The sequence below is a fragment of the Pinus tabuliformis genome, chromosome Q (assembly GCF_031772625.1).
Source record: "Pinus tabuliformis cultivar Carrire ecotype Pingquan chromosome Q, CPIR1, whole genome shotgun sequence".
Taxonomy (NCBI): Eukaryota; Viridiplantae; Streptophyta; class Pinopsida; order Pinales; family Pinaceae; genus Pinus; species Pinus tabuliformis.
Genome location: NC_142296.1, coordinates 1,013,023,637 through 1,013,037,228, shown reverse-complemented (window position 1 = coordinate 1,013,037,228; position 13,592 = coordinate 1,013,023,637). Strand labels below are relative to the sequence as shown.

The 13,592-nt window shown below is 38.6% G+C and overlaps 1 protein-coding gene across 1 annotated transcript in view; it reads right to left on the bottom strand.

Moving 5' to 3' along the window:
• The window catches only part of LOC149222930 (U-box domain-containing protein), a 71,432-nt gene extending 58,177 nt beyond the window's left edge, over nt 1-13,255 (bottom strand). The window contains exons 1-2 of the mRNA XM_089385673.1: nt 13,004-13,255; nt 11,216-12,035 (exon numbers count right to left, since the gene is read on the bottom strand). Of these exons, the coding sequence (XP_089241799.1) occupies nt 11,216-12,033 (818 nt within the window). The 5' untranslated portion in view covers nt 12,034-12,035; nt 13,004-13,255. The remainder of the gene's footprint in view (nt 1-11,215; nt 12,036-13,003) is intronic.
• Nucleotides 13,256-13,592: the final 337 nt, after the last annotated feature.

Below are 13,592 nucleotides of genomic sequence, written 5' to 3'. Positions count from 1 at the left end.
CAATTCAGCCTCTCCAATTCCCAGCAAATCAACCTTCTCGAAACACCCCAAAATTATTCTTGTATTCTTCTTCCTTCTCCTCGGTCAACTTGAGCATCACGCTCTATAGATTCACTCTCTCCTTCTTGAGAAATCGTTTTCCCAAATATGTTGTAGCTGCCTCTCTCTCTTGTGTTCTTGTCTTCACCTCTACACTAGGCTTCTTTTATAATCTTCATTAAGCCCAAATCCCAAACCCTAATCTCCCTTCTACAAGATATTGGAGATCAAGGGTTGAGATTACTTCTAAGTCACTTAAATAATTAAATTATTTATCCTTAGAAAATGACTTAATAGTCCACAATAATTAGTTGACCTTTATTATTGTACTTTTTCCTAAGATTTAGGAAAGACATAAATCACTTCCACCAAGCAAGCACCTAAAGACGCAATAAATCATCTTCCACACGCCTATGCAAAAGACCTTCTGAAGCTACCACAAGCTTCAACATAAAAGAATTTCTACAAAAAAACTAGACAGCAGAAAACTTAAAGCTACTCAAAACTGCACTCTGTAATTGATGCTACACACTATAAAGGCATACTAAAATATATAACAGAGACACACTAAATTGACTGTCAAAAACTGTTACTGCTTTTCATTACTTCTAACAACGAAATCCACTACAGAAGAATAGCAGGGTAACTGTCAAGCTGAACTAGATGCATAAACCTAGAGCCTCAACTAGAGATTTTCTGAGGTATGCAAGCATGCATCCTCCTTGAGATCTGTACCTTAACTACTCGGCCACATGCATTTCACTAAATTGAGCTAAGTTGCATGCACCTTACCTAATTTATGCATGAAAACTTCAACTAAACTAAAGCCAAAAAGAGAACTGAACTACTAAATATAAAGGCATCTAAACTGGAACTAAAATGAGAATAGCACATGCATGCTTTTGGCATGCCTGCACTCTCTATCTCTCTCTTCTCCATAAATGCTCCTGCACCCTTGTTATTGCTGTATGGAATTGTTGAAGTGGACTGTACAAAACTGCTAGAGGAGGGTCACCTTGCTGTGGTACAGACCTGCACACCTGTCACACATGCCTTCTCTATGTGCACAGAGGTCTCCACTACTCGTTGCTAACAATAATGGCACTCTGCCATATCCTTTCTGAGGTAATGAAAATCCAACACTCTCTTGCGAGGAAAGAGTTCTGCCAAACACAAGATACCCATTCTATATCTGGAACCTCCCCTCTACTAAGGGCTTGGCCAAACCACTGACCACTAACAAACCTGAAGAAACATGAATCAAGATCACTGCTATCTTCTGTACTATGAACCAACATTGCATGAAGCAGGGACAAAGCAAGTGCATCTTTTGGAAGCGAAGCATCAAAAGTATCATTTTCCTAAAACCCTCAGAAGCAAAGCATCCTAGAAGCGTGTATATATATATATATATTCAAAAAAACATCCAGAATGCTAAATTAGTTGCAGAATATATCAAAGCAAGCATACTTGTACATAAATAAAGATAGAAATGGCGTCCATGATACATTAATGATTAATTATTCGAGTATCAACCATCTAGAATCTAGATTCTTCACCACTTCTCTACCATTTGCCTCTACCTATATTCTCTAAGGACATTAGTTAACATTGCCCACTTTTGATCTAACTGCCTAATTCAAGCCTTAAAATAATAAAATATGGTAGAAAAAGCTTAACATGCTTGATCAATGATTTTGACTTGAATGAAAGGGTACATTTTTGCGAAGGCACTAACAAAGGAGTTCAACAATAAACACCACCATCAACAGGATACATATAAGCCTTGGTGCTCTTGATTAAATGCCAATCACATACCCTAATGTGTGATATAATTTAATGAAATGCCACAATCCCATTGAACTTGAAATCCTAAAAACTATTAAGTCCGTTTGAATGGGATACGAAATCCTATTTTCTCCATATGAATTCCAATGAGGTTGGAACCACTCCCAAACATCCTGAGTCATCTCATTGCAATTTAAAAAAATTAAGTAAAAGGATGAAAATGAAAGATAAAGGAGAATTTAAGAATTTAACATTACCATTAGGGAGCATCTAGGAAGCACCTAGGGAGTGTCCAAGAAGCATGATTCCTCACATAATGGTTCCAAAATACCAGGAACCACGTAGATCCAACCCGAAGCACAATTTCAAGCGTGCTTCGCTCATAATTCCGCATTATGCGCGATTTCGAGGTCTAGTGCATGGGTGGTGAGGAACAATCCCTGCAGCAGTGCTCTGAACTCTCTTCAAAAAATTCGAGATGAAAACTCTATACAAGGAACACTAGATCAGGGAACTATTCACATTCTTTGTCCTTGATGACATTTTCACTGGTCAAAATCTTCTCACAACATCATGCACTGTTCCAAATTTATAGCAATAATGAATTAGAGGGCCAAGATAAGTGTATCAAATCTATCAAACAACAAATTGAAAAACTCAAAAAGGCCCAACATGAGTACAAATTCATTGGTATTGAAATCCAAACTTGGTGGTGCATGCATCAACCCATCCAAGGCAACTCCCTCTTCCTTGGCAAATCCTCCAACAACTAGAGTAAGAGTCTCACCAAGGTCAACTCCCTCTTCCTTGGCGAATCCTCCAACAACTAGAGTAAGAGTCTCACCAAGGTCAACTCCCTCTTGTTTAGACAATCTATCTAATACAACATTACCCAGGCACTCTTTCATACTCCCATCAACAGTAATCAAGGAATCAATGACTGATTCCACAATTAGTTCCATGACTGTCTCCTCAAGGCTAGAGGCACACTCCTCCATCATGGCTTCCAACCATACCTCACACAACACAATCCTCCCTCTTGCTCTTGAAAGCCACTAAAAATCTATCTATCGTAAGTCATGCGTCTGGAAGCTCCACTATCCTCGTATGATTCAACACTTGATACTATGTTCACAAAAAGACACGACTACATGGAAAAAGTAGTACCAAGCCTAGCAATCAACTCATCCAAACCTGAAGCTTTTACACTCCCTGCAGACTCCTGATGTTTATTGCTTGCCCTTTTCCTTCTCCTCTTATGGCACTAAAGAATAGTGATCATGCTTATCACACTTAAGGCACTAGATATGACTGAAGTATTTCTTCCCCTAACATGAAGAATTAGAATTTTTAACTATGTTCATGGAAAGATGACACCATGGCAAAGGTAGTATCTGGCCTGGTTGTCAACTCATTCATGCGTGAAGGTTATGCACTTTCTACAAACCCCTATATTGATTGCCCTTTCCCTTCTTCCTCTCAAAATAATGAGAAGCATAGTGACCATGCTTCCATTCAAGACAATATGACACATAGTGATCATGCTTGTCACACCTCAAGAACGAGAGATGACTCAAGGTCTAGTGCATGATCATCCTTGTAACTAGCTGAGTTCTAGTAATCTCATCTCCTCTACAATGAAAGCATCCCACAGCTGCTCAAAGACAGGTAACTTCTCCCAACCACCAATAACTTGGACAAAGTTATGCCACAATGGACTAGAACCATTCAGAGAAGCCTAAACTGGCTAATTATCCTCAACTATGTCCATGACTGCAACTATTATATCTCAGCACTGCGACATTCATGAGATAGTTTGTAATTGTATCTAGCTGGCTCATGTGAGTAGCGTTGAGCTTGTTCTTTAAGGATCACTCTAATACAAGATTCCTGCAACATTTCTTTGGCAATCTTCTTCCTAGCGATGAAGGATTAGGTGACCCTTCACCACATACAACAGGATTGGCTTCACTGCCACTGTCTTCTTCCTATGTTTTGCCAAATCTTTGGGATTTGTAGGTAGCATAACCACCTTCTCGAAAAGGTACCATAAGTCCACCCTTCCCAACAGGTTCTGGAATCTCAAATTCCACATCACAAAGTTGGAAGCTCCCTCCAACAAATGACTTTCTTGCATACTAGAAATGCCATTATTACAGCTTTGTCAAATAAGCTTCAATCTCCACTCACTGGATCAACTAGGGTTTCACATCCCACATCCATTCTTAGGTCCACAAGCCGATCAGTAGCACAAGTCCATTTCAGTCATTGAAGCTTGGACATACTACCCATTGAAACCTTCCAATAGCTCTCTATCCTATGCAGCTTGCCTCTCCAGACACAAAATATGGAAGATTTAAAAAACTAGGCTCTAACACAATGTTACATGCACTACGAGATTAGATGCACTTCACTAAACTGAGCTCAACTGCATGGACCTTACCAAATTGATGCATGAAAATTTAAATTAGAAACTTAAAGCATGCAAATCCTAACTAAACCAAAACTAGAAATAGAACTGAACTGCTAAATATAAAGGCATCTAACAAGTAATGCCACATTTGGTATAAAATGTCCTCAAAATTCATGAATAGTGTATAATTAAACAATGAATAGTTCCTTCTCCTTTTATTACTTACTTTACTTCCTTACTTTCTAATATCTTTATTCTTTAGCTTTTAGGAGTAGCCTTGGCACAATATATTGTTACTAGTACTCCCACTGGTCTACATTTCTTGTCCTTCTGGACAATAATAAAATTATCTTATCTCCACCATTATCAACACTTGAGATTAAGTAGTGTAAATACGTTGATTTTCAACTAGGGATCTGAACTTTTGAAACTTACTCAGGACTTTACTCTCTATCTTTAAAAGATAGACTCATTTGCACCTCGAAGAATCATCAATAGAAGTAAAAATATACTTTGCACCTAAAAGAGAGGACCTATCCATAAATCCACACAAATCATTATGAACAATCAACAAGAGAGTCATCACACACCATGACTTTCCCTCCTTGAACTTCTCTTCGATGCTTTCCCATGACACATGCTTCACAAACACAATATCACAAAGACAAGTTAATCCATGCAACATCTTCAACTTGCTCATCCACTACAAACTTTGAAAGTTCAAGTGTCCCGTTCTTTCATGCACCAAATGTCTCATAGGATCATTCTTAGAAAGAAAGGCATGAGTGGCATGCCGCATGAAACATGCAGGCAAAGTGATCTACACTCCTAAAGGACACTTGGAGATGCCTCAAACATTGGGAACACCACTAACAATGCGGTGAAAGCTCTTGCTCTCTACCGAGGACAAAAGATTCTCAAATCCCCGGAAGACAACCAAAAATAGTGATTGGGATTCTCATTAACCATCAATGTCAAGAGATCAAAAAGGCATGTAGCCTCTCCTACTCTAGCTAGGCCCATTCATCAAGCTAAAACTCTCTCTGGGAATTTTAAACAAGCCCGTTTCTATCATATATATGGGATAAACAACAATTGCAAATGAAATGGCCAACATCAACACAACATTACCAAATGGCTTGTTGCAAATTCATGGAGGGGAAGTCACCTTAACACCCTACAAATTTGCCCCACGAAGACTTGTACGCTAAAATTGACTTTAAAGGTGGGGTGACTTCCTTCCTACCCTCCCCGTTGCCAGTAGTCATGTTAATTTATGACATATGAGGCATTCAAAGCCTCCTACCCTACAAACAACAACACCAAGCTACTATGCTTCTCGTCATGGACTTGGATCCCCCCTCATCCTCTCCATTGTTTGAATCCTAGTCAAGAAAAGCCTCCATCAAATGAAGCCTCTATATAGTTGATGGAGGGATATTTCTCTTTGTTCTACGCATCTTGTAACAGTGACCAATGTTGTCCTCGATTCCCCCATCTATTCAACCAACTACTGAATTAGGTGCCATAAGGGAATAGTCAAGTGGTTGATTGCTTTGCCTCCTACCAATATGAACACCCCACCATTTCAAGTGCAAGGAAGAAGAAATGTGGCTCCCCTATCAATCTTCTCACTACAATGAGAGCAGAGAAAATGAGGCCTTCATATTAGCATCAACCCAATTAAAATAATTCTTGAGGAAAAGACAACTTGAGCTCGCACAATGACAATCCATCCCTTAACAACAAATCTCCAAGAAATGAATGGATATTTCCAACATATAAACAATGAGAAATTGAAGGGAAATTTTCAATTGCGTCTTTGAAAGCCAAAGCAACAAAACTAGAGGCAGCCACTAATGTGCTCAAAGATCTAATGGTCCACATGTCAACCATTGTCAACTTCCCAATAGTGTTGTTATCCCACTTGCTTCACCACATTCCCAACTCAAACCCAACACCAACAAAAAACTCAAGTTCCTTTTCTAAATGGAATAAAAAGGAGCCCTAGATAGACATTAATAGTTATTGAGCAAATTAGCACTTAAACCAAGGACATGGTAAGCATCATTTACAATGCCATTTTTAGCTTTGACATTACCAATACAACAAACATGATATGCAATGCCATCTCCAAGATAAGCTCTCGTCAATGTTTTGGATAGTACCAAGGGAAAAAAATAAGGAGTAGTTCCTAACCATGTGTTCAATGCACAACCAAAATCAACAATCCATTTAGTATTAATGCAAAGCTTTAGAAGAAGTTGAATGAAAGGCCCTACCATCATTACAAGGGTACAAGATTACCCTGATGCTAATTGGACATTGAAATCTGCCTCATTTGCTTCTTATTATTTGCCAATTGCTTACAACACTTGTCATATAGACACCCCAGTTTGCCACAAACTAAGGTTTCTTGTTCAAATGTTTCTTTCCCTTCTGCTTATACTATAAAAGAGATGGTAAGTCCTTTTTGGGACTACTAGGGATCCTCTGGGTTTCTTCCCATCAAGAATAAGCAATCAACTTGGAACCAAGTTTACCAAGATTCTTTTTGCCCATCAAAGAACAACAAAATTCATCAAAATCTAACTTACATGAACACCAAACAAATGTTTCATAGAGCAAAAAGTGAGAATGAAATACCTCATAAGGAGTTGTAGAGCTGCAAATAACAATATGAATCACGTGAGCACCAGCCATCATGAAGTTAGACCCACAATCTTTCAACTACATTCTCTTCAATCTTGTTGAAATCAAGTGTCTTTAAGAACATCAAATCAATTTCATGTTGCATAACTCAAGCCTACTGAAGAAAAAAGTCTCAAGCATATCCCACGATTCTTTTTGAGCTTTCAAATCTTGAATATATAAATATAATTCATCCAACACATGGTACGCAATCAAATCATGAGCTTCATCAAGGTTGTTCAACCAATCTTTGTTCTTCCCTTGTACTCTTGGAACAATCCCTTTATCACATGTATGCTTTGTACCAAGGAGATCGAAATTCCCTAAACTTTGAACATTAAGATTGACAAATGGCTCTTAGCCCACAATTCTCCTATAGCCAGCATAAGTCGTGGTTGTTGCCCTTCCACATCCCCATTCAAATATTTTACTCTTATGTCAACTCAAATCAAGCTAGCATCTTCTCGAGTGAAGATACATGTCAACCCAAAACACTACAAGCCAACTTGTTTCACACCTAGTTGGCTTGATAACACACAGGTAGACTTACTTTTAGACACACATCAACTCAAACAATTTGGGAGTGGTTCCACTGGTCTTCTTTAAAAATCACCTTATAGCAAATCATCATCTTTTTCTATTTCTTTTTCTCTAGTCTATTTTTTTGTGTTTTCCTACAACATAGCTCCTCCTCATAGCAACAATCTATGGCCATTTCCTCCCTACTCCCACGCTTTTATCCCTACCCTCCTCCCATATCATGGTTTCAATGGTCTTCTTTCAAAATCACCTTATAGCAAGTCATCATCTTTTTCTATTTCTTTTTCTCTAGTATATTTTTTTGTGTTTTCCTACAGCATAGCTCCTCCTCATACCAACAATCTACGGCCATGTCCTCCCTACTCCCACCCCTCTATCCCTACCCTCCTCCCATATCATAGTTATGACGCTCCCTCACTATGATTACCTTTCCCTTATCCCTCATTCCTCTTTACCCACCACACTCTCCCTAACCCCCTACTCTCCATACCTCATTTCCCCCTCTTAATTGCAGGTATCCTAGACCCCACATCCACTACTAACATACACCCCTGCAATCCCCCAAAACCACCTACACACTTACCTCACAAGCATCCTCATAGCCTCTACAAAAACTAGTAATGAACCAACAAAATTACATTAAGCTCTCAATAAAGGATTACCATATAGGTCAAATCACTAACCGTACAGCAAAGACACCCTGAAATGACACCCCAAAACAGGTGTAGCCCAAAAAGACTTGGCCTCTTCTAACCCTCCAAGAGAAAAAAATAATAAACAAAATTAGGTAAAGAAAATGGAGGATATGGTATTATATGGTATTCTTTTAAAACAATTTATGATTGATGCCAAGAGCAAGAAAACCTTTACCCGACCGAGGATTCCCTACCCATGGAGATCTAGGATCTCAAGAACAAGCATGAGGAAGTCCTTCTCAAGAAGCTATTTGGACCCTCCAATCTTGGGTTCAAATTGTCAATAAAAAGGATTAAAAACCCCGTCATACTGAGGTTGAGGAAGTGATGCATGCCAAACTCAGAGGAACAAAGTAGATAGACTTGTGAACTAAACATGAAGATCCCCTCACCCTCAGCTGAAGCAAACCCTATGTGGGCATGGGTTTCTTTCCTTCAGGGCACCTAGGTCATCCTGATCTTAATCTGGAAAATGCATGGTATGGCAAAGATCCCACTCTTTCCTTAGGTTTCAGGACAAGTTGATGGCTCCACGAGTGAAAATTCTTCTCACTTCCCAACAAACATATTCCTAAACATTGGCATCAGATGTTCACAGGTGTGAAAATTCAAAAAGAAAGTCCAGAGATCAGGAAGCTGCAGGACTAAGATTAATTGGATAAAATAAAGGGTTTGAGAACCTAATATCTCTTTTTATGTTTAAGGCAACGGAATACATTGATAGAGTAAAGGATCTTGATAGACCAAGAAACCCCCCCCCCCCCCTTGATTAGGTGAAATACTGAAAAGTGCTGCCAAATACTGTCCATTGAAAATGTGAATCAATAAATAACACACCTCTATTTTTTCAGAAAAAATAGGATAATAGAACCCATCTATAGCCCCTACATCATCCAGATCCACTCACAAAACAACCCAAGATGACACATTGCCTCTAAACAGGTTACATGGCACAAACCATTTAGGCCACCAATATTTGCACCTTTATCAGCCTCAGATATTGCATAAAAAAAGGATTTTTGATGAAGTCCAATGGAAATATGTTGCATTGTGTTTCCATTGGCTAGCTAGTTTGTTCGATCTCTGCCCTTTTGTAGAGTGAAAGGCATTGCTTTCACACTCCTACTGTGTATTCTTATTGGTTGTACTTTTGAGTTCCAATGACCAACTTTGTGGTCACTCTTTGGACATTAATAAAATTATCTGATCTCTGATTGTTAAAACAGAAAACATGGCTAAAACTACAATAATCAGCCCTTCATATGCACAGAATTCAAACAGCGTAATCAAGTTTAAGAATCCACCACAACCACATGAAAGGACTATCTGGTTTGAAATATTGCTAATGGATGTTTGGAAAGGAGTCCTGGTGTTTCCAGAGGCACCCAGGCTAGAAGCAGATTGAATTTTTCCAGGAATCATGATAATTAGCTCTGTTATCTCTCAGAGCTATGAATTTTAGTGTTTGGAGGCAGGAGTTTTTAGCTTGCCATTTCAGTGTTATTGTTTCTTCACTGACTCTGGATTTCCAATCCTTCTATCCGGGACCCCTAAGTGAAGGAAGGAAACATGAGACGGAAGGAGAGGAGGTGGTCAGTAAGCAAGTAAAGCTGAGAACTCTGAAGCAGTTGAGGATGATTGGACAGTACGAACATGTTGGCAAAAGAATAAGGTCTGTAGTAAGCACACAGCATAATACTGAAACTAGACCCACTAGAGATCCAGGTTATAACATGGGGAAGGCACAGACCTTATCAGTATCACCCCACAGTTAAAGTGGAGTTCTTTCCCCAGGATATTAAGCCGGAGTATCGGAAGAAGCTGGTAGAAAGCATTCAAAATAAATTAATGATATACAGGTGCGACTAACAGAATGAATGCTTAACACAGTTAAGGAAGCCCTTCATGCTCACATATGCAAAGAGGAAGAGGTTCAAGGCAGATGATAACATCAAGGTGGTGGAAGAACATATGAATAGCTGCAATAGCATGAAGGATATGATTCAGAATAAGACCATGGAAATAAGCAACATCAAGGGGAAGATAAGTAGTCTGATGGGGACACTAGCAGGCAGAAAGGAGCCAAACAAGCAACCAGAGATGGTGAGTGGAGATAAAGACAAGGCTCCCATGTCTATTCCAGATGAGGAATAAGTGTAAGAAGATAGCTATTGGAAGCCACCCTTTGCTTTAATTCAATGTTACCAGTAGGCCGCTGGACAAGCTATAAGAAACAGCAAGCAATTGAACATTGCATTTATAAAAACATTCAGTATAAAGAAGGAAGCAAGTAGCAGAAAGATGAGCTGAGAACCCTGAAGCAGCTGCAGATAATTTAGTAGGAACATTGCAAAAATTAAGGTCTGGAGTAGAGCCACTGGAGATAAGGTTACATAACATAGAGGTAATGTATTCAAGATAAAATCATTGGTACACAGGTGAGATTGATAGAACACTTGACTCAGTTAAGGAAGCCCTTGACATGCAGAAGAAGATAACAAGATAAGTGGTCAGATGGACATCCTTGCTATAAGAAATATTAAGTGATTGCATATATAAAAACATACAGTATAACAGAGTTAGGATTTAATCTTCAGGCAGATTTAATGAGTTTTAGTTCGAATGTAATGTCACATCAAGAGTGGAATGACTGAATCCCAGAAGGCCCTGCCAGTCTAAGGCTTTGAAGCTCATGAAGAAGGTGCTCTGCTCACCTGAATATCCAAAGATGAAATCAGCCAAGCTTGAACTTAGCCCTGAAAAGTTTTTTGTTTCCTCTCCACCAGTATAATAAACAGTCATCATGCAAAGACTCCAATTACGATTAGATGTTTTTTATAATGCCCTTTATCTCAGGAATGGGCAGAACTAAATCTGATAATCCTATGCAGGTCATGTCCTATCTTTCTTGGGGGCAAGCCAAGGACCACCCAAAGTTCGTAAAATAATGTACCTATATTAAAATGAATTAATAGTTTTAACTTTTTAATTATCAAAAGAAAAATGGATAAACCAAAATAAGTAAAACATCACTCAATTAAGAACATACCCAACATCGTGTTCTTCTCTAGTAAACACATCAGGTAAAGCACTGACATGGAAAAAGGGTCCCAGTATACTTTCAACTTCAATGAGTCGTCCGTCCACAACATTGCCTTTGCATATCCAAGATGGATGATTGACCAGATATTTTGCACAAACAGGAATATCAATCAGTTTTTTTAGGGCTCTCAAGGGCTTCTGAAAGTCTTGAAGAGGTGAAGCCACTTCCCTTGTGGTTAATTTCAAATCTTCATAAAGCTGATTTAATATAGGATCCAAACTATCTTCTTCAAAATCCCTGAAAAAATCATCTAGAAACCCAGGAGGGGTTGTAATTACAGGAACACTGCTCCCGCCAAATGCAGAAAAATCAGTAGAAGCTTCAGAAAGGAACAGATCCAAGAGAGGTGACTTCTGCTCTGCAGGTTGAGGAAACATATCTGGGTTTCCCAAAACAATTCTACTGTATGAAAGAGACAACTGTCTTGCATGCTTTACAATTTCTTCCATTTTGGGGATTAATGCTTTATCCTTCATTGAAGGCAATCGCCGCAGCTCTTCCTGTGCTCTTCTATAACATTGGACTAGATACTGGAAAGGGGGCTCAAGGCCAGGAGTGGATAACCTGTCTATCAAAACTCTCTCCATTATGTCCATGAACAAAAGTAAGGGTCTACCTTCACTCAGTAATTCAGCTGCTGTCTGCTCCAAATATACCACTGAGGGAACTTGGTTTCTTCCAGCTCCCAACGTTACCTGAAATATTCGACGCAGTATAATATCTTCAACCTCAGCAGAGCTTCTGCTTGGCTTAGATTGTGCCATCTCTGCAAAACAATAATAAAACCTAGATTGGTCCAATGCAAAAAAAATAATAATAATACTAGGACTAATCAATGTACAAGGTATTTATCTAGGAAGATAACGTCAGCCACCGAACTACTCTTTAAAATATGGTTAATGGCAAACGATATTATGGTGTGAAAACATAATAATTGGGCATTGATCAATTTAAAAAAAAAAATGTCCCAAAGATAATAAAAAGAAGGCCAATGTGTCAATGAGGTCACGGTTCAGCGGTGAAGATGGAGATGTCAGGCAACCCATAGTTGAAGAACTAACCCATACACATCATTTTATTTTTTCACAAATCTAATTGGGAACAAAATACAAAGATCCGCATGCCTGTCTTCAGAACTAAGCTTTTTTACGGAGTTAGACCTTAGGTGACAAACCATAAAATTGGGCATTAAAAACAGTGTAAAAACCACAGAGGATGATTAAAAGCCCAAGTGCAATGGATACGCGGAAATTCTTCGATTGTTACACTCGCATTTTAAAAACGAAGAACACACAAACCAAATATCCGCAAATATCCAATCGTAAGGAAAATAAAGAGTCCAAAACTCTGTTTTTAAAGAAGAAATGTTTCCATAACTCTGCTTTTAAAGATATCGGATCTTAAAAGTGCCAAACCACAAGACATGGGCATTGATCGATTCAACAGTGCCCGCTTATGATCGAAAATAGGCGATTCACAATTGCACCCGATACACCGAGCGCAAAATTCAACAAACAGGTTGACAAAACTAATAAACGGAGAAGCAAAATAAGCAAAAACCCCAATCATAGATCGAATAAGAGGGCAAAATGCTAATCAAAATTGCTACAATAAACTGAATACAGCATCTCTCCATACGGGCAAATTATGCAGGGTCTCTAATGCCATTCTCAACTGAACTTCTGTAAAATCAAAAGCTGAAGTCAAATGAGAAAATTTGAACAAATGGCTTACCTGTTTATGCAGAAGTCCAGAGTTTAGATATGAGAGTTCTGGCTTCAGAACAGGATGGCACTGCTGACAGCAGAGAGCCGCTGGAGTGCAAACCGATCCCTACGAAATAAATATGTAAGAGCTTTCGGAAAATGTAACATGTTTAATTGCCACCGTTACGGTGCTTAGAGTTGGCTTTTTTAAACCTGCAAAAAGGACCTTCAAAGCAAAACGGTTTTAATACTCTCCACATGACATTACACCATGGATTTCATATTTTAAAGTCCCCACTTTTACATACCTCGTGAGAAATTAGGGCCTCATAGTTTCATTCTTCGCCACATAAATTAGGGCACTACGAGTTTTATACTTTAAAATCCCCTCCTTTTTCATTTTTCTTCCTATAAATGAGGGCATTACGGAAGACAACCACAAAGGCAGTGTAAATATAAAAAAAATTCACATATTTTAGTTTATAAATTAAGAGAAAGACTATTGTGTATGTTTTTTTTTGTTTGGGTAGCTAAATTGACAATGGTTATGGAAATTAAGTCTTCCCAAATAAGAAGTTTTAGGTTCAAATGTTGTGCTATTTTAGATTCAAATGTTG